At 38.9% G+C, this 20,048-nt stretch overlaps 1 protein-coding gene across 1 annotated transcript in view; it reads left to right on the top strand.

Moving 5' to 3' along the window:
• The window catches only part of CDKAL1 (CDK5 regulatory subunit associated protein 1 like 1), a 2,417,072-nt gene that overhangs the window by 890,622 nt on the left and 1,506,402 nt on the right, over positions 1-20,048 (top strand). Inside the window, exon 8 of the mRNA XM_053714792.1 lies at positions 6,517-6,637. Coding sequence (XP_053570767.1) covers positions 6,517-6,637 — 121 coding nt within the window. The remainder of the gene's footprint in view (positions 1-6,516; positions 6,638-20,048) is intronic.

Below are 20,048 nucleotides of genomic sequence, written 5' to 3' on the forward strand. Positions count from 1 at the left end.
CTGGCAGAACTGTGTCTGCCATGATACTTAAGATGGCGGGGACAATAGTAGGGTGGTCGAGGGAAAGGAGCTGTTTGGGAGGGATCAGGGGGTGTGATGTGTCAGGTGGGAGACTGATCTCTACACTAAAGCTAAAATTAACCCTGCAAGCTCCCTACAAGCTCCCTAATTAACCCCTTCACTGCTAGCCATAATACACATGTGATGCACAGCGTCATTTAGCCGCCTCCTAATTACCATAAAGCAAACCCAAAGCCATATGTCTATTTCTGAACAAAGAGGATCCCAGAGAAGCATTTGCAACCAATTTTGCCATAATTGCACAAACTGTTTGTAAATAATTTCAGTGAGAAACCTAAAGTTTGTGAAAAAGTTGACTATTTTTTTTTTATTTGATCGCATTTGGCGGTGAAATGGTGGCATGAAATATACCAAAATGGGCCTAGATCCATACTTTGGGTTGTCTACTACACTAAAGCTAAAATACCCCAAAAAGCTCCCTACATGCTCCCTGATTAACCCCTTCACTGCTGGGCATAATACACGTGTGGTGCGCAGTGGCATTTAGCAGCCTGCTAATTACCAAAAAGCAACGCCAAAGCCATATATGTCTGCTATTTCTGAACAAAGGGGATCCCAGAGAAAAATTTACAACCATTTATGCCATAATTGCACAAGCTGTTTGTAAATAATTTCAGTGAGAAACCTAAAGTTTGTGAAAAAATTTGTGGAAATGTGAACGATTTTTTTTATTTGATCGCATTTGGCAGTGAAATGGTGGCATGAAATATACCAAAATCGGCCTAGATCAATACTTTGGGATGTCTTCTAAAAATATATATATACATGTCAAGGGATATTCAGGGATTCCTGACAGATATCAGTGTTCCAATGTAACTAGCGCTAATTTTGAAAAAAAGTTGTTTGGAAATAGCAAAGTGCTACTTGTATTTATGGCCCTATAACTTCCAAAAAAAGCAAAGAACATGTAAATATTTGGTATTTCTAAACTCAGGACAAAATTTAAAAACTATTAAGCATGGGTGTTTTTTGGTGGTTGTAGATGTGCAACAGATTTTGGGGTCAAAGTAAGAAAAAGTGTTTTTTTTTTCATTTTTTCCTCATATTTTATAAAAAATTTTTATAGTAATTTAAAAGATATGATGAAAATAATGGTATCTTGAGAAAGTCAATTTAATGGCGAGAAAAACGGTATATAATATGTGTGGGTACAGTAAACGAGTAAGAGGAAAATTACAGCTAAACACAAACACCGCAAAAATGTAAAAATAGCCTTGGTCCCAAACTGACAGAAAATGGAAAAGTGCTGTGGTCATTAAGGGGTTAATCTCTCTTTTTACCCCCTCTCTCTCTCTCTCTCTCTCTCTCTCTCTCTCTCTCTCAACATTCACTCACTAACTTTCACTTGCAAAAGTGCAAAAACACAGCAGCACCAGTTATTATGTCCAAAACTACTTTTATTCCATATCAAGAAAGGGAGCAAATAGCAGGTAAAAAGAACAACGTTTCGGTCAAACACCCTTATTCATGTCCATCCAAGGGTGTTTAACCTGAAACGTTGTTCTTTTTACCTGCTATTTGCTCCCTTTCTTGATATGGAATAAAATATGTTTTGGACATAGTAAGTGGTGCTGCTGTGTTTTTGCACTTTGGTATTATCTTTAGTTATGGTCATGTGATTGGTTGATGTTCTGCTAACCATTATATTGCGTGGATGAAAAAGTAAGCTAAAATTATGTGAACGTCTTGCAGGCAAGGAAAATAGCATATTTTGTTTCTTGGCAGAATTACAATTGTATCCTCCTGTTTCGACTGTATAAAATCATATGAATTCACTCATGTTATCAGTGGTTATTGCTTAGACAGATTTGCAAGTTTGTTTTTGAGGCCTTCATGACAAATATGAATTTAGAATTATCAATTTTTTTGGTGTTAATTTGTTTGTTCATGTATTTACTTCCCATACAAAATTAGATGTGCTATATGGGGTGTGCTCTTATGGTTTATTATTTTGTAAAAGGGGAGAGACCGAAGTGCTGCTGTGTGTGCACAGAACTGAAGTCATTTCCAAAAATAAATGCAATAAATAACATTTTTTTCTGGTATAAGCTGGCTAGCTCTGTTAGCCAAGGTTTAAATTTCTTAAAATTGCATAGGCATATACCGATGCAGAGAGAGACACTCATTACTTACAGGGCCATATTTGTCGAAAAATGACATGCTCTGATTTCTTATTACATGTCATTTAAAAAAAAAAAAAATCGATCCAACACTACTGTACTGAGCCCGAGAGTGGATATATATATTTTTCCTATGACATGAAGAGTCCACAATGTCATTTTAATTACTAGTGGGATATTGAACTCCTGGCCAGCAGGAGGAGGCAAAGAACACCCCAGCAAAGCTGTTAATATTATCTGTCTTACCCATAACCCCCAGTCATTCTCTTTGCCTCTGTCAATGGAGTTTGTGCGAAGTTGGTGTCTGAAGAATTTAATCCTTTTAAGGGTACTTTTACCTGCAAGCAAGGATTGGGGTCTAGCTATGTCCATGTAAATTTCTTTAGTAAGAGTAGTGGTGGCTTTTAGCAGTTAAAAGACAGCAAGGACGTCTTTGCTTTGTTACCCCTTTGTGGAAAGCCAGAGTTGTTTTCTCTGTACTTTCTTTTCCTACAGGTCCATGACAGGGAGTGTTGTACCTGCCACACCTAAGGATCAGCATCTTGAATGCAAAAGGATCTAAGGTAAGTGCAGTTGAGATTGATAACAATCTGTTTCTTCTGAGCAGAGCTTACAGCTAGATGTTTTATACTCGGCGGTCCAACTGTATAGACTCCCAACTCTATCTTCTTTCCGGATCGTCTACGAGGATAATAAATCTCTACTAGGAGTTCCATTTTTTCCCCCCTCTTGTTAGTGGGGTGTTCCTCTTGGCTGGTAGGAGCCTCAGGCAACCAAGGTTTTTTATTAACTAGCTACCGCCCTGTATTATTTGGTAAATATTTTTTTTTCTGAGCCAGCTGTCTTTCAGGATAATGCTGTGCGTGACATGCCTCAGCTTTCTCCTCAAACGTCCCAAGCCTTAGTTGTTTCTCATACTGTGCCTTCTGTGTCCTCTCAACCGCATGGGGGTGTTTATTTACCTGGGGATTTTGCCGTTCAGATTTCTTCTTCAGTAACAGCGTTTTTGTCAGCTTTCCCTTCCTCGGGTAAGCATAAGAGAAAATCTAGACATCTGCCTCATAGTAAGGCTTCTGACTCTAGGACTGCATTAGCCAATCTTTCTCAGATGTCTGATGAGGAGCATACTTCAGTAGCTTCTGACGGTGAAATCTGAGACTCTGACACTTTAGCAGAAAAATCTTCAGAAACTGAAAAGGTTAATTTTAGTTTTAAGCAGGAACACCTCTGGTTATTATTGAAGGAGGTTTTACCTACTTCAGACGACTCTGAACTTTCAGTTTCTGTCAACCCCACAAAGTCTTCTAAATTGGATAGTTTGATTCTCCATCTTTTGAGGAGGTTTTTCCTGTCCCAAGAAAGATGTCTGAAATTATTGCTCAGGAATGGGATAAGCCAGGGGTTCCTTTTTCTCCTTTCCATATTTTAAGAAGATGTTTCCTGTTGCTGACTGTATTCGTGACTCATGACGCACTCTTCCTAAAGTAGAAGGAGCTATTTCTACTCTTGCTAAGAGAACTACCATTCCTATAGAGGATAGTTGCTCTTTTAAGGACCCAATGGACAAGAAGCTAGAGGCTTACTTAAAAAAAGATCTATATCCATCTAGGGTTACAGTTGCAAACAGCAGCGAGTATCACTACGGTTGCAGGAGCTGCATCTTATTGATGTGATGCATCATCTGATCTTATTACATAGGAAACTACAGTAGACGAGATCCAAGATAGGAGCAAAGCTCTCAAATTGGCCAATACTTTTATCTGTGATGCCAATATGCCGATAATTTGTCTGGGAGCTAATATGTCTAGCTTCACGGTACTAGCTTGCAGGGTTTCTGGTTAAAATCTTGGTTTGGCCGATGTCTCTTCTAAGGCCAAGCTTTTGGCTTTAACTTACAAGGGAAATACTCTGTTAGGACCTGGTCTGGCAGAGATAATTTCAGAGATTGCAGGTGGAAAGGTATCTTTCCTACCTCAGGGCAAGACAAATAGACCTAGAGGTCGTCAGACTTCTAATTTTTGCTCCTTTCATAACTTTAAGGGACAAACGTCGTCCTCTTCAAAACCAGATTAACCCAGATCTTCTTGTAAATCCAACCAGCCCTGGAACAAGGGAAAACAAAACTATAAGCCTTCTGCTGTCTCTAAATCAGCTTGAAGGTTCCGCCCCCGGTTCTAGTATGGATCAGGTGGGGGGCAGGCTTTCTCTTTCTCGTCAAGCCTGGATACTCAATGTCCCAGACTCTTGGACGGTGGACATAGTATCACAGGGTTACAGAATGAGATTCAAGTTTTGCCCTCCCAATGGCAGATTTCTTCTTTCAAGACAATCCTCAAACCAAATAAAGGAGGCTTTCTTAAAGGGTCAGTCTACCCCCAGAATTTGTATTGTTTTAAAAGATAGATAAACCCTTTATTAACCATTCCCTAGTTTTGCATATCCAACACAGTTATATAAATACACTTTTTACCTCTGTGATTATCTTGTTTCTAAGCCTTTACAAACTGCCCCCTTATTTCAGTTCTTTTGACCGACTTGCATTTTAACCCATCAGTGCTGGCACATAGGAATTCCACGTGTGTGACAGTGTTATCTATATCACACACATGAACTAACACCCTCTAGTGGTGAAAAACTGTCAAAATGCCCTGAGGCTGCCTTCAAGGGCTTAGAAATTAGCATATGAATCTCCTAGGTTTAGCTTTCAACTAAGAATACCAAGAGAACAAAAAAAATGGTGATAAAAGTAAATTGGAAAATTGTTTAAAATTACATGCCCTATCTGAATCATGAAAATTTATTTTGGACTAGACTGTTCCTTTAAACTGTGTTAAAGACCTATACTCTCTGAGGGTTATTGTTCCTGTCCCTCTAGCAAAACAGGGTCTAGGATTCTATTCAAATCTATTTCTGGTTCCCAGAAAGGAGGGAACTTTTCGGCCCATTCTAGTCTTCAAGTGTCTCAACAAATTCTTCAGGGTTCCATCCTTCAAGATGGAAACTATTTGTTCCCTTCTTCCTTTAGTACAGTATGGTCAGTTTATGACGATTATAGACCTGAATTACGCATACCTTCACGTTCCCATTCACAGGGAACACCATCAGCATCTGAGGTTTGCCTTTCTGAGGTTTGCCAAAACGCCAAGGTTCCAAAGTACGGTTCAAGTTCAAGAGATCCTCAGGCTCCTCCCACGAGTTATTGCTCGTATCAAACAGGAGAAAGCATTGGTGATACTAATAACTCCTGCATGGCCTCACAGGATCTAGTTAACGGATATAGTAACAATGTCATCTCTACCTCCTTGGAGGTTACCTCAGAGGAAATACCTTCTACTTTAGGGTCCTTTCCTCCATCCAAACCTAGATTCTCTGAAGCTAACTGCTTGGAGATTGAACGCCTAGTTCTGTCTAAACTAGGTTTTTCTGAAGCGGTCATTAAAACTATGATTCAGGCTTGAAAACCGGTTACTCACAAGATTTACCATAAGATATGGCGTAAATATCTTTCTTAGTGTGAATCTAAGGGGTTCTCCTGGAGCCGGGTGAGGATTCCCCAGATTTTTTCTTTTTTTCAGGATGGACTGGATAAGGGTTTATCGGTCAGTACTCTAAAGGTTCAGATTTCTGCGTTATCTATTCTTTTGCACAAACGTCTGGCAAACCTACCAGATGTTCAAGCCTTTGTACAGGCCCTGGTTAGAATCAGGCCTGTGTTTAAACCTTCCCACTAGTAATTGGAATGACGTTGTGGACCCTCCATGTCCTAGGAAAGAAAACAAAAATTATGCTTACCTGATAAATTTCTTTCTTTCAGGACATGGAGAGTCCACAACCCCGCACGCTTTTTTTAATTATAATTTGGCAGGTTTTTTGTGTAAACCTCACATTTCCTTCGGCTGAATGACTGAGGGTTATAGGTAAGACAGTTACACTGGGGTGGTCTTTGCCTCCTCCTGCTGGCCAGGAGTTGAATATCCCTCCAGTAATCGGAATGACGTCATGTGTTCTCCATGTCTGGAAAGAAAGACATTTATCAGATAAGCATAAATGTTTATATATATATATATATATATATATATATATATATATAATCTCCCAAGGAAGAATCTGCTGTGTTCTGAGATGTCATGGCAGAAAATGCCGCTTGTCTATATATACTTATCATTTCTTGCTTTATCTTCTTCTATTTATTAATATTACTCAATGTTAATGTCTGCCTTAAATATTTAAATGCTGCCATTAATATACCTGAGCAAAATGAATTATGCTAAAGTGGCTTGACTTGTGTTTGTGTATTTATGTGCTTCATTTGAAGGTCACTCTGTGCGACTACTGGGTCAGAAAAAGGATAATGGAAAACGGTTGGGGGGAGCTCGATTGAATTTGCCAAAGATTAGGAAGAACCCACTGATAGAAATCATTTCCATCAATACAGGGTAAGCTTCTTTCAAATTTTCTCATAAAATATTCAGTGCTGCCTAAGAATTCAATTTCATTTTTTTCCAGACACTACTCTGCTGCTCAACTTATTAAGAGGGGACAAAAATGCATGTGGGACACTAAATAGTGCATTTCAAAAGAACACAAATTTTTTTGCACTGTTTCCCATTTTAATTGCTACTTCTATCCCTATATTAGTATTATATTTTCTTTGTAAAAATATGTAGCATCAACAGGATTTATTTATCTCTATAAATTGTAATTCTTAAGTTCCACCATTTGTGGTAAATATAGTTTCTACAGTGCAGGACTGCAAGTGAAATCTCCAACCAATTAAGTGTCAACAATTTGTTAAGGTTTCAATTTTTACTGTGACAAATCTTAAATGATTTCATGAGCTTTTTAACACTGATTTGTAATACTGATTTAAGTTAAAATTATTTCAGTTTGGTTGCTGGCCTTTCTAAGAGATTTGTGGTTCTGCACTAAATAAATCCTAAAGATCTCAGACGTTTATCCCAAAAAAATATGAAATGTTTTAGATTGCTTAGCTACAACAGAAATGTATATCTAGTTATACACAAATATAGGTCAAAGCAGCGGGAGTCAATATAACAATTTTGCTGTCAATCTCCTCTTTCAGATTAGAATAAATAATAATACTATTGTTATTACCAGAAAATAGATATATTTTATTTTAACTTACAAAAAGAATAACCTGTTTATATAATGCATTTCCCCATATCACTTCTGATTCACTCTTATTCAAGCTGATTTAAATATTTTTGGTTTGAGTCTGATGAAAGGGTTAAATTACTGTCTTGCATTTCTCCAACATAGGTGTGTCCGGTCCACGGCGTCATCCTTACTTGTGGGATATTCTCTTCCCCAACAGGAAATGGCAAAGAGCCCAGCAAAGCTGGTCACATGATCCCTCCTAGGCTCCGCCTTCCCCAGTCATTCTCTTTGCCGTTGCACAGGCAACATCTCCACGGAGATGGCTAAGAGTTTTTTGGTGTTTAAAAGTAATTCAATGGGCGGATATTCACTCCTGCCACTTGTCTGCAATCCACATCCCAGGAGTGGAAAATTGGGAAGCGGATTTTCTGAGTCGTCAGACATTTCATCCGGGGGAGTGGGAACTCCATCCGGAAATCTTTGCCCACATAACTCAATTATGGGGCATTCCAGACATGGATCTGATGGCGTCTCGTCAGAACTTCAAGGTTCCTTGCTACGGGTCCAGATCCAGGGATCCCAAGGCGACTCTAGTAGATGCACTAGTAGCGCCCTGGACCTTCAACCTAGCTTATGTATTCCCACCGTTTCCTCTCATTCCCAGGCTGGTAGCCAGGATCAATCAGGAGAGGGCTTCGGTGATCTTGATAGCTCCGGCGTGGCCACGCAGAACTTGGTATGCAGACCTGGTGAATATGTCATCGGCTTCACCATGGAAGCTACCTTTGAGACGGGACCTTCTTGTTCAAGGTCCGTTCGAACATCCGAATCTGGCCTCACTCCAACTGACTGCTTGGAGATTGAACGCTTGATTTTATCAAAGCGTGGGTTCTCAGATTCTGTCATTGATACTCTTATTCAGGCTAGAAAGCCTGTAACTAGAAAAATTTACCATAAAGTATGGAAGAAATATATCTGTTGGTGCGAATCGAAAGGATTCCCATGGAACAGGATAAAAATTCCTAAGATTCTATCCTTTCTACAAGAGGGTTTGGAGAAAGGATTATCTGCAAGTTCTTTGAAGGGACAGATTTCTGCTTTATCTGTTTTACTTCACAAAAAGCTGGCGGCTGTGCTAGATGTTCAAGCTTTTGTTCAGGCTCTGGTTAGAATCAAGCCTGTTTACAAACCTTTGACTCCTCCTTGGAGTCTCAATTTAGTTCTTTCAGTTCTTCAAGGGGTTCCGTTTGAACCCTTACATTCTGTAGATATTAAGTTATTATCTTGGAAAGTTTTGTTTTTGGTTGCAATTTCTTCTGCTAGAAGAGTTTCAGAGTTATCTGCTCTGCAGTGTTCTCCTCCTTATCTGGTGTTCCATGCAGATAAGGTGGTTTTGCGTACTAAACCTGGTTTTCTTCCGAAAGTTGTTTCTAACAAAAATATTAACCAGGAGATAGTTGTGCCTTCTTTGTGTCCGAATCCAGTTTCAAAGAAGGAACGTTTGTTGCACAATTTGGATGTAGTTCGTGCTCTAAAATTCTATTTAGAGGCTACAAAGGATTTCAGACAAACATCTTCCTTGTTTGTTGTTTATTCTGGTAAAAGGAGAGGTCAAAGAGCAACTTCTACCTCTCTCTCTTTTTGGCTTAAAAGCATCATCCGATTGGCTTATGAGACTGCCGGACGGCAGCCTCCTGAAAGAATCACAGCTCACTCCACTAGGGCTGTGGCTTCCACATGGGCCTTCAAGAACGAGGCTTCTGTTGATCAGATATGTAAGGCAGCGACTTGGTCTTCACTGCACACTTTTACCAAATTTTACAAATTTGATACTTTTGCTTCTTCTGAGGCTATTTTTGGGAGAAAGGTTTTGCAAGCCGTGGTGCCTTCCATCTAGGTGACCTGATTTGCTCCCTCCCATCATCCGTGTCCTAAAGCTTTGGTATTGGTTCCCACAAGTAAGGATGACGCCGTGGACCGGACACACCTATGTTGGAGAAAACAGAATTTATGCTTACCTGATAAATTACTTTCTCCAACGGTGTGTCCGGTCCACGGCCCGCCCTGGTTTTTTAATCAGGTCTGATGAATTATTTTCTCTAACTACAGTCACCACGGTATCATATGATTTCTCCTATGCATATTCCTCCTTTACGTCGGTCGAATGACTGGGGAAGGCGGAGCCTAGGAGGGATCATGTGACCAGCTTTGCTGGGCTCTTTGCCATTTCCTGTTGGGGAAGAGAATATCCCACAAGTAAGGATGACGCCGTGGACCGGACACACCGTTGGAGAAAGTAATTTATCAGGTAAGCATAAATTCTGTTTTTTGTGGATTCAGATTTTTAAGTGTCAATTTAGGTATTCTGTTAAAAAAAAAAAAAAAAAAAGATTCAACCATATGCAATATTTTTTTTACAGACCACCTGAGCTGTTTTATTTGGTGTATTTGGGCACATTCTGTGCTTTAGAGCTGCAACAACTAATCAATGCATTCAATAATAATCGTTTATGAAAATAGTTGTAAATGAATCTCATTATTGATTAGTTGGTCTGCGATTAATTAGTTTTTTTGTACAAGATTCAACATATATAAGTATATATTTGTTATTTTAAGAGCGTACTAGATATATTTTCCCTAACCTTATAGCTAGTTATTTACCATTGCATATAGAATTGTATGATATTTTGTTAGAATGAAGTCCAGGCTTACTTTGAGAGGTCCCTTGCCAAGGAGGAGCTAACAGATATCCTACATTCGCAAAATTGGCAAAACCCTACTTATGCATCTCGGGCATCTCAACACCATCTGAGTGTCTCTTCTCTGCTGCAGGCATAATAGCTTGCAGAAATTGAGCCAACCTCAGCAAGGAGCATGTGAACATATTGACATTTTTGCATTTCAGTGCAAAGTTTCTGAAAGAATAAATAAGTGTTATAAACAGTGACAGTATACCTCTTTCTAGTGCAAACTCTTTTCAAAATGTTTGTGGTTTTGTTTCTCTTAATTGTAAAAATGTGCTCTGCTTTTTAAAATTGGACAAACAGTTGTGTTAATGTAAAGTTTTAGTCTGAAGTTTTATATTTATAACTCTCAGTATGTGGATTTTATTTGAAATACAGGAAAACGTTGTTTTTTTTTTTTTTTTTTTTTTTTTTACTAGATTAGTCGATTAATATGATAGTAATAGTTGCAGCCCTACTATGCATTTTGCAAAGAAGGATGCATTTTGATGAGGGTTTTTTTTTGGGCACCAATATAAACACACTGAAGTTACTTGTATACCTATTATGCCGGTATCATAGGCATGCAGTGTACTGTATGTCTATTTGTTTTTTACACACTCTTATATTTGATACTATTTGCATATACAAGAGGAGAGAACAGAGTGCTTGCGGCACTCTAAGCATAGATAATTTATTGTCAGAAAACAGAGCGCATAAAAATAACACAATGTTAAAACATTAAAAAGCACAGAGAACCCTGAAGAACTCTGCAGTCGTTCCTTTGAACAAGTGAACCCGACTCAGAACCAAGCGGACTAGGAGTCATAAGGAACTAGCTACAGAACCAGCACAGAGTTATCTGGTGGAATAGGTTCTTCATGAACCTTGGACATTCTTTTTAATGTTTTAACATTGTGTTATTTTTTATGCGCTCTGTTTTCTGGTATTAAATGATCTACGCTTAGAGTGGCGCGTGCGCTCTGTTTGTTCTCTTCTCTTGCTACAGTCTTTCAAGAAGGGATTTGTTGCCGAACGCTTCCCTCATTTTTTGAGCAGCACCGCTGAAGCAGATTCAACCAGAATACCATTTGGGAACTAAAGTACTTTTGTGTGTGTCTTTTTTGCCTTCACCTTTGGGCATTTTTGGTGATATCAGCACACTGTAGGGGACAGTGTTGGCTTACCCCTTTACCCATGGGCATTTAACTTTTTATTATTTCCTTCTTTACAGAGTGTGTTCATCTTTTTAGATTCTATATTTTGTTCTCTATCACTGTTTTCTTGAAACATCACTGCTAGCGCTAGTACACTTTCTTTTTGTGTATTGGCATATACAGCATTATGTGTATGGAAAACAACAACCCCAGGAACATTCAGTGGTGCCCATCTTATATATACCATTTATCTACAGGTCTGCCTTATTTCTGTACCATTTGGTTTTTTGAGGGTAGTGCAAGTGTCAGCTGGAGAGTTTTTGCACAAATGAAGACAATTATTGAAATATATCTCAGCATTTTAGGCTATTACTACCTTGAAGGTCTGTTCGCTTTCTAACTTTAAGTATGGTTGGATTGTTTTTTAGAACCTTATTATTTTGGAGTACTAATTTTCTGCTAAAATGTTCAGGCAACAAAAAAGAAGCATGTGAACAGCTATACAGTGCAACTATAACAATGTAACTAGTATACAATGTAACTTTTATTTATAACTCCGCGGTGTACAGAAAAAAGCAGGGATATTTAAAAATACAAACGGCTGACACGTTTCGACTGTAAAGCCGCAGCTAAAACCACAGTGATTGATTAAACCCCCTTTCTATCACTATTATTCAAAACATATTATATAGTCTTGGACAACATTAGTCTGTTGGTTTAAAAAACAATTGGCTAGATTACGAGTTGTGCGTTAGGTTTAAAAAGCAGAGTTAAGAGGTCCTAACGCTGCTTTTTTACGCCCGCTGGTATTGTGAGTCTTACAGGTACAGGTGTACCGTTCACTTTTTTTGGTCAGACTTGGAAATACCGCAAATCCACTTACGTAAATTGCGTATCCTCTTTTTTTTCAATGTGACTTGCATAACGCCGGTATTACGAGTCTGCCAAAAAGTGAGCAGTACACCCTCTCCTGTTAAGACTGGTACCGCATTTTAAAGTCAGTAGTTAAGAGTTTTACACTACAACGCCGTAGCATAAAACTCTTAACTAAAGTGCTAAAAAGTACACTAACACCCATAAACTACCTATTAACAAATAAACCGAGGCCCTCCCGCATCGCAAACACTAAAATAACATTTCTCTTAAGTGTATCCAGTCCACGGATCATCCATTACTTGTTGGATATTCTCCTTCCCAACAGGAAGTTGCAAGAGGATCACCCACAGCAGAGCTGCTATATAGCTCCTCCCCTCACTGTCATATCCAGTCATTCTCTTGCAACTCTCAACAAAGATGGACGTAGTAAGAGGAAAGTGGTGTATTATAGTTAGTTTTTTAACTTCAATCAAAAGTTTGTTATTTTTAAATGGTACCGGAGTGTACTGTTTCATCTCAGGCAGCATTAGAAGAAGAATCTGCCTGTGATTTCTATGATCTTAGCAGAAGTAACTAAGATCCATGGCTGTTCTCACATATTCTGAGGAGTGAGATAACTTCAGAGAGGGAATGGCGTGCAGGTTTTCCTGCAATAAGGTATGTGCAGTTAATATATTTCTAGGGATGGAATTTGCTAGAAAAATGCTGCTGATACCGGATTAATGTAAGTTAAGCCTTAAATGCAGTGATAGCGACTGGTATCAGGCTTATTAATAGAGATACATACTCTTATAAAAATGTAATATAAAACGTTTGCTGGCATGTTAATCGTTTTTATATATGTTTGGTGACAAAACTTATTGGGGCCTAGTTTTTTTCCACATGGCTGGTTTGATTTCTTTCATGTAATTAGCAAGAGTCCATGAGCTAGTGACGTATGGGATATACATTCCTACCAGGAGGGGCAAAGTTTCCCAAACCTTAAAATGCCTATAAATACACCCCTCACCACACCCACAATTCAGTTTTTACAAACTTTGCCTCCGATGGAGGTGGTGAAGTAAGTTTGTGCTAGATTCTACGTTGATATGCGCTCCGCAGCAAGTTGGAGCCCGGTTTTCCTCTCAGCGTGCAGTGAATGTCAGAGGGATGTGAGGAGAGTATTGCCTATTTGAATGCAGTGATCTCCTTCTACGGGGTCTATTTCATAGGTTCTCTGTTATCGGTCGTAGAGATTCATCTCTTACCTCCCTTTTCAGATCGACGATATACTCTTATATATACCATTACCTCTGCTGATTCTCGTTTCAGTACTGGTTTGGCTTTCTACAAACATGTAGATGAGTGTCCTGGGGTAAGTAAATCTTATTTTCTGTGACACTCTAAGCTATGGTTGGGCACTTTATTTATAAAGTTCTAAATATATGTATTCAAACATTTATTTGCCTTGACTCAGAATGTTCAACATTCCTTATTTTTCAGACAGTCAGTTTCATATTTGGGATAAATGCATTTGTTTCAATCATTTTTTCTTACCTTAAAAAATTTGACTTTTTCCCTGTGGGCTGTTAGGCTCGCGGGGGCAGAAAATGCTTCATTTTATTGCGTCATTCTTGGCGCAGACTTTTTTGGCGCAAAATTTTTTTTTCTGTTTCCGGCGTCATACGTGTCGCCGGAAGTTGCGTCATTTTTTGACGTTTTTTTGCGTCAAAAATGTCGGAGTTCCGGATGTGGCGTCATTTTTGTCGCCAAAAGCATTTAGGCGCCAAATAATGTGGGCGTCTTTTTTGGCGCTAAAAAATATGGGCGTCATTTTTGTCTCCACATTATTTAAGTCTCATTATTTATTGCTTCTGGTTGCTAGAAGCTTGTTCACTGGCATTTTTTCCCATTCCTGAAACTGTCATTTAAGGAATTTGATCAATTTTGCTTTATATGTTGTTTTTTTCTTTTACATATTGCAAGATGTTCCACGTTGCAACTGAGTCAGAAGATACTTCAGGAAAATCACTGCACAGTGCTGGAGCTACCAAGCTAAGTGTATCTGCTATAAACTTTTGGTATCTGTTTCTCCAGCTGTTATTTGTATTGCATGTCATGTCAAACTTATTAATGCAGATAAAATTTCCTTTAGTACTGTTACATTACCTGTTGCTGTTCCATCAACATCTAATTTTCAGAGTGTTCCTGATAACATAAGAGATTTTATTTTTTAAATCCATTAAGAAGGCTATGTCTGTTATTTCTCCTTCTAGTATACATAAAAGTCTTTTAAAACTTCTCTTTTTTCAGATGAATTTTTAAAAGAACATCATCATTCTGATACTGATAATGGTTCTTCTGGTTCAGAGGTTTCTGTCTCAGAGGTTGATGCTGATAAATCTTTGTATTTGTTCAAGATGGAATTTATTCGTTCTTTACTTAAAGAAGTGTTATTTGCATTAGAAATAGAGGATTCTGGTCCTCTTGATACTAAATGTAAACGTTTAAATAAGGTTTTTAAATCTCCTGTAGTTATTCCAGAAGTGTTTTATCTCCCTGATGCTATTTCTGAAGTAATTTCCAGGGAATGGAATAATTTGGGTAATTTATTTACTCCTTCTAGACGTTTAAGCAAATTATATCCTGTGCCATCTGACAGATTAGAGTTTTTTGGGACAAAAATCCCTAAGGTTATGGGGCTGTCTCTACTCCTGCTAATGTACTACTATTCCTACGGCAGATAGTACTTCATTTAAGGATCCTTTAGATAGGAAAATTGAATCCTTTCTAAGAAAAGCTTACTTATGTTCAGGTAATCTTCTTAGACCTGCTATATTTTTAGCGGATGTTGCTGCAGCTTCGACTTTTTGGTTAGAAGCTTTAGCGCAACAAGTAACAGATCATAATTTTATAGCATTATTATTATTCTATAACATGCTAATAATTTTATTGTGATACCATCTTTTGATATCATTAGAGTTGATGTCAGGTATATGTCTCTAGCTATTTTAGCTAGAAAAGCTTTATGGATTAAACTTGGAATGCTGACATGTCTTCTAAGTCAACTTTGCTTTCCTTTTTCTTTCCAGGGTAAATAATCATTTTCGTTCCTTTCCTCACAACAAGGAACAAAAGCCTGATCCTTCATCCTCAGGAGCGGTATCAGTTTGGAAACTATTTCCAGTTTGGAATATATCCAAGCCTTATAGAAACCTATAGCCAGCTCCTAAGTACCTATGAAGGTGCGGCCCTTATTCCAGCTCAGCTGGTATGGGGCAGATTACGTTTTCTTCAAAGAAATTTGGATCAATTCCGTTCTTAATCTCTGGTTTCAGAAACATTGTTTCAGAAAGGTACAGAATTGGCTTCAGTTAAGGCCTCCTGCTAAGAGATTCTTTTCTTTCCCGTGTCCCAGTTAACACAGCAAAGGCTCAGCATTTCTGAAATGTGTTTCAGATCTAGAGTTGGCTGGAGTATTTATGCCAGTTCCAGTTCTGGAACAGGGGCTGGGGTTTTATTTTATCTCTTCATTGTACCAAAGAAGGTCAATTCCTTCAGACCAGTTCCGGATCTATCATTATTGAATCGTTATGTTAGGATACCAACATTCAAGATGGTTACTGTAGGACTATCCTGCCTTTTGTTTAGCAAGGGCATTATATGTCTACAATAGATTTACAGGATGTGTATCTGCATATTCCGATTCATCCAGATCACTTTTAGTGTCTGAGATTCTCTTTTTAGACAAGCATTACCAGTTTTGTGGCTCTACCGTTTGGCCTAGCCTCAGTTCCAAGAATTTTTTTCAAAGGTTCTCGGTGCCCTTCTTTCTGTAATCAGAGAATAGGGTTTTGGTATTTCCTTATTTGGACGATATCTTGGTACTTGCTCAGTCTTCTCATTTCGAAGAATCTCATACGAATCGACTTGTGTTGTTTCTTCAAGTTCATGGTTGGAGGATCAATTTACCAATCAGTTCATTGATTCCTCAGACAAGGGTAACCTTTTTAGGTTTCTAGATAAATTCAGTGTCTATGACTCTGTCCTTGTCAGACAAGAAGAAGTTTAACATTGATATCAGCTTGTCAAAACCTTCAGTCACAATCATTCCCTTTGGTAGCCTTATGCATGGAAATGTTGGGTCTTAGGACTGCCGCATCAGATGCGATCTCATTTGCTCGTTTTCACATGCTACCTCTTCAGCTCTGTATGCTGAACCAATGGTGCAGGGATTACTCAAAGATATCTCAATTAATATCTTTAAACCGATTTTACGACACTCTCTGACATGGTGGACAGATCACCATCGTTTAGTTCAGGGGGCTTCTTTGTTCTTCCGACCTGGACTATAATCTCAACAGATGCAAGTCTTACAGGTTGGGGAGCTGTGTGGGGGTATCTGACGGCACAAGGGGTTTGGGAATCTCAGGAGGTGAGATTTCCGATCAATATTTTGGAACTCCGTGCAATTTTCAGAGCTCTTCAGTCTTGGCCTCTTCTGAAGAGAGAGTTGTTCATTTGTTTTCAGATAGACAATGTCACAACTGTGGCATACATCAATCATCAAGGAGGGACTCACAGTCCTCTGGCTATGAAAGAAGTATCTCGAATTTTGGTTTGGGCGGAATCCAGCTCCTGTCTAATCTCTGCGGTTCATATCCCAGGTATGGACAATTGGAAAGCGGATTATCTCAGTCGCCAAACGTTGCATCCGGGTGAATGGTCTCTTCACCCAGAGGTATTTCTTCAGATTGTTCAAATGTGGGAACTTCCAGAAATAGATCTGATGGCTTCTCATCTAAACAAGAAACTTCCCAGGTATCTGTCTAGATCCCGGGATCCTCAGGCGGAGGCAGTGGATGCATTATCACTTCCTTGGAAGTATCATCCTGCCTATATCTTTCCGCCTCTAGTTCTTCTTCCAAGAGTAATCTCCAAGATTCTGAAGGAATGCTCGTTTGTTCTGCTGGTAGCTCCGGCATGGCCTCACAGGTTTTGGTATGCGGATCTTGTCCGGATGGCCTCTTGCCAACCGTGGACTCTTCCGTTAAGACCAGACCTTTTGTCTCAAGGTCCTTTTTTCCATCAGGATCTGAAATCCTTAAATTTAAAGGTATGGAGATTGAACGCTTGATTCTTGGTCAAAGAGGTTTCTCTGACTCTGTGATTAATACTATGTTACAGGCTCGTAAATCTGTATCCAGAGAGATATATTATAGAGTCTGGAAGACTTATATTTCTTGGTGTCTTTCTCATCATTTTTCTTGGCATTCTTTTAGAATACCGAGAATATTACAGTTTCTTCAGGATGGTTTAGATAAGGGTTTGTCCGCAAGTTCCTTGAAAGGTCAAATCTCTGCTCTTTCTGTTCTTTTTCACAGAAAGATTGCTATTCTTCCTGATATTCATTGTTTTGTACAAGCTTTGGTTCGTATAAAGCCTGTCATTATGTCAATTTCTCCTCCTTGGAGTTTGAATTTGGTTCTGGGGGCTCTTCAAGCTCCTCCATTTGAACCTATGCATTCATTGGATATTAAATTACTTTCTTGGAAAGTTTTGTTCCTTTTGGCCATCTCTTCTGCCAGAAGAGTTTCTGAATTATCTGCTCTTTCTTGTGAGTCTCCTTTTCTGATTTTTCATCAGGATAAGGCGGTGTTGCGAACTTCTTTTGAATTTTTACCTAAAGTTGTGAATTCCAACAACATTAGTAGAGACATTGTGGTTCCTTCATTATGTCTTAATCCTAAGAATTCTAAGGAGAAATCGTTGCATTCTTTGGATGTTATTAGAGCTTTGAAATATTATGTTGAAGCTACTAAGTCTTTCCAAAAGACTTCTAGTTTATTTGTTATCTTTTCCGGTTTTTAGAAAGGCCAGAAAACTTCTGCCATTTCTTTGGCATCTTGGTTGAAATCTTTAATTCATCTTGCCTATGTTGAGTCGGGTAAGACTCCCCCTCATAGGATTACAGCTCATTCTACTAGGTCAGTTTCTACTTCCTGGGCGTTTAGGAATGAAGCTTCGGTTGATCAGATTTGCAAAGCGGCAACTTGGTCCTCTTTGCATACTTTTACCAAATTCTACCATTTTGTTGTATTTTCTTTTTCTGAAGCAGTTTTTGGTAGAAAAGTACTTCAGGCAGCGGTTTCAGTTTGAATCTTCTGCTTATGTTTTTCATTAAACTTTATTTTGGGTGTGGATTATTTTCAGCAGGAATTGGCTGTCTTTATTTTATCCCTCCCTCTCTAGTGACTCTTGTGTGGAAAGATCCACATCTTGGGTAGTCATTATCCCATACGTCACTAGCTCATGGACTCTTGCTAATTACATGAAAGAAAACATAATTTATGTAAGAACTTACCTGATAAATTCATTTCTTTCATATTAGCAAGAGTCCATGAGGCCCGCCCTTTTTTGTGGTGGTTATGATTTTTTTGTATAAAGCACAATTATTCCAATTCCTTATTTTATATGCTTTCGCACTTTTTTCTTATCACCCCACTTCTTGGCTATTCGTTAAACTGAATTGTGGGTGTGGTGAGGGGTGTATTTATAGGCATTTTAAGGTTTGGGAAACTTTGCCCCTCCTGGTAGGAATGTATATCCCATACGTCACTAGCTCATGGACTGTTGCAATATGAGTGGGAAGGGCCTATTTTAGTGCTTTTCTGTGCAGCTAATAATACTGACAGAGACATTCAGCTTCCCTCTGCATGATACAGCACATCTCTGAAGGACTCAAAAGGCTTCACAGTCGTGTTTGAGGAGGGTAACAATCACAGTAGACTGTGGCAGTTGTTGTGACTGTGTTTAAAAAAACGTTTTTGTCATTTATTATTCTGTTTTTGTTATTAAGGGGTTAATCATCCATTTGCAAGTGGGTGCAATGCTCTGCTGACTTGTTACATACGCTGTAAAAATTTTGTTAGTGTAACTGCCTTTTTTCACTGTTATTTCAAATTTTGTCAAAATTTGTTTCTCTTAAAGGCACAGTAAGGTTTTTTATATTGCTTGTTAACTTGCTTTAAAGTGTTTTCCAAGCTTGCTAGTCTCATTGCTAGTCTGTACAAACATGTCTGAAACAGAGGATACTTGTTCATTATGTTTAAAAGCCATGGTGGAGCCCCATAGGAGAATGTGTACTAAATGTATTGATTTCACCTTAAACAGTAAAGATCAGTCTTTATCTATAAAAGAATTGTCACCAGAGGGGTCTGTCGAGGGGGAAGTTATGCCGACTAACTCTCCCCACGTGTCGGACCCTTCGCCTCCCGCTCAAGGGACGCACGCTAATATGGCGCCAAGTACATCAGGGACGCCCATAGCGATTACTTTGCAGGACATGGCTGCAATCATGAATAATACCCTGTCAGAGGTATTATCCAGATTGCCTGAATTGAGAGGCAAGCGCGATAGCTCTGGGGTTAGACGAGATACAGAGCGCGTAGATGCTGTAAGAGCCATGTCTGATACTGCGTCACAATATGCAGAACCTGAGGACGGAGAGCTTCAGTCTGTGGGCGACGTCTTTGATTTGGGGAGACCTGATTCAGAGATTTCTAATTTTAAATTTAAGCTTGAGAACCTCCGTGTATTGCTTGGGGAGGTATTAGCTGCTTTGAATGACTGTGACACAATTGCGGTGCCAGAGAAATTGTGTAGGCTGGATAAATACTATGCAGTGCCGGTGAGTACTGATGTTTTTCCAATACCTAAAAGGCTTACAGAAATTATTAGTAAGGAGTGGGATAGGCCCGGTGTGCCCTTTTCCCCACCTCCTATATTTAGAAAAATGTTTCCAATAGATGCCACTACACAGGACTTATGGCAGACTGTCCCTAAGGTGGAGGGAGCAGTTTCTACTTTAGCAAAGCGTACCACTATCCCGGTTGAGGACAGTTGTGCTTTTTCAGATCCAATGGATAAAAAATTAGAGGGTTACCTTAAGAAAATGTTTATTCAACAAGGTTTTATTTTACAGCCCCTTGCAT

The sequence above is a fragment of the Bombina bombina genome, chromosome 5 (genome assembly GCF_027579735.1).
Source record: "Bombina bombina isolate aBomBom1 chromosome 5, aBomBom1.pri, whole genome shotgun sequence".
Lineage (NCBI taxonomy): Eukaryota > Metazoa > Chordata > Amphibia > Anura > Bombinatoridae > Bombina > Bombina bombina.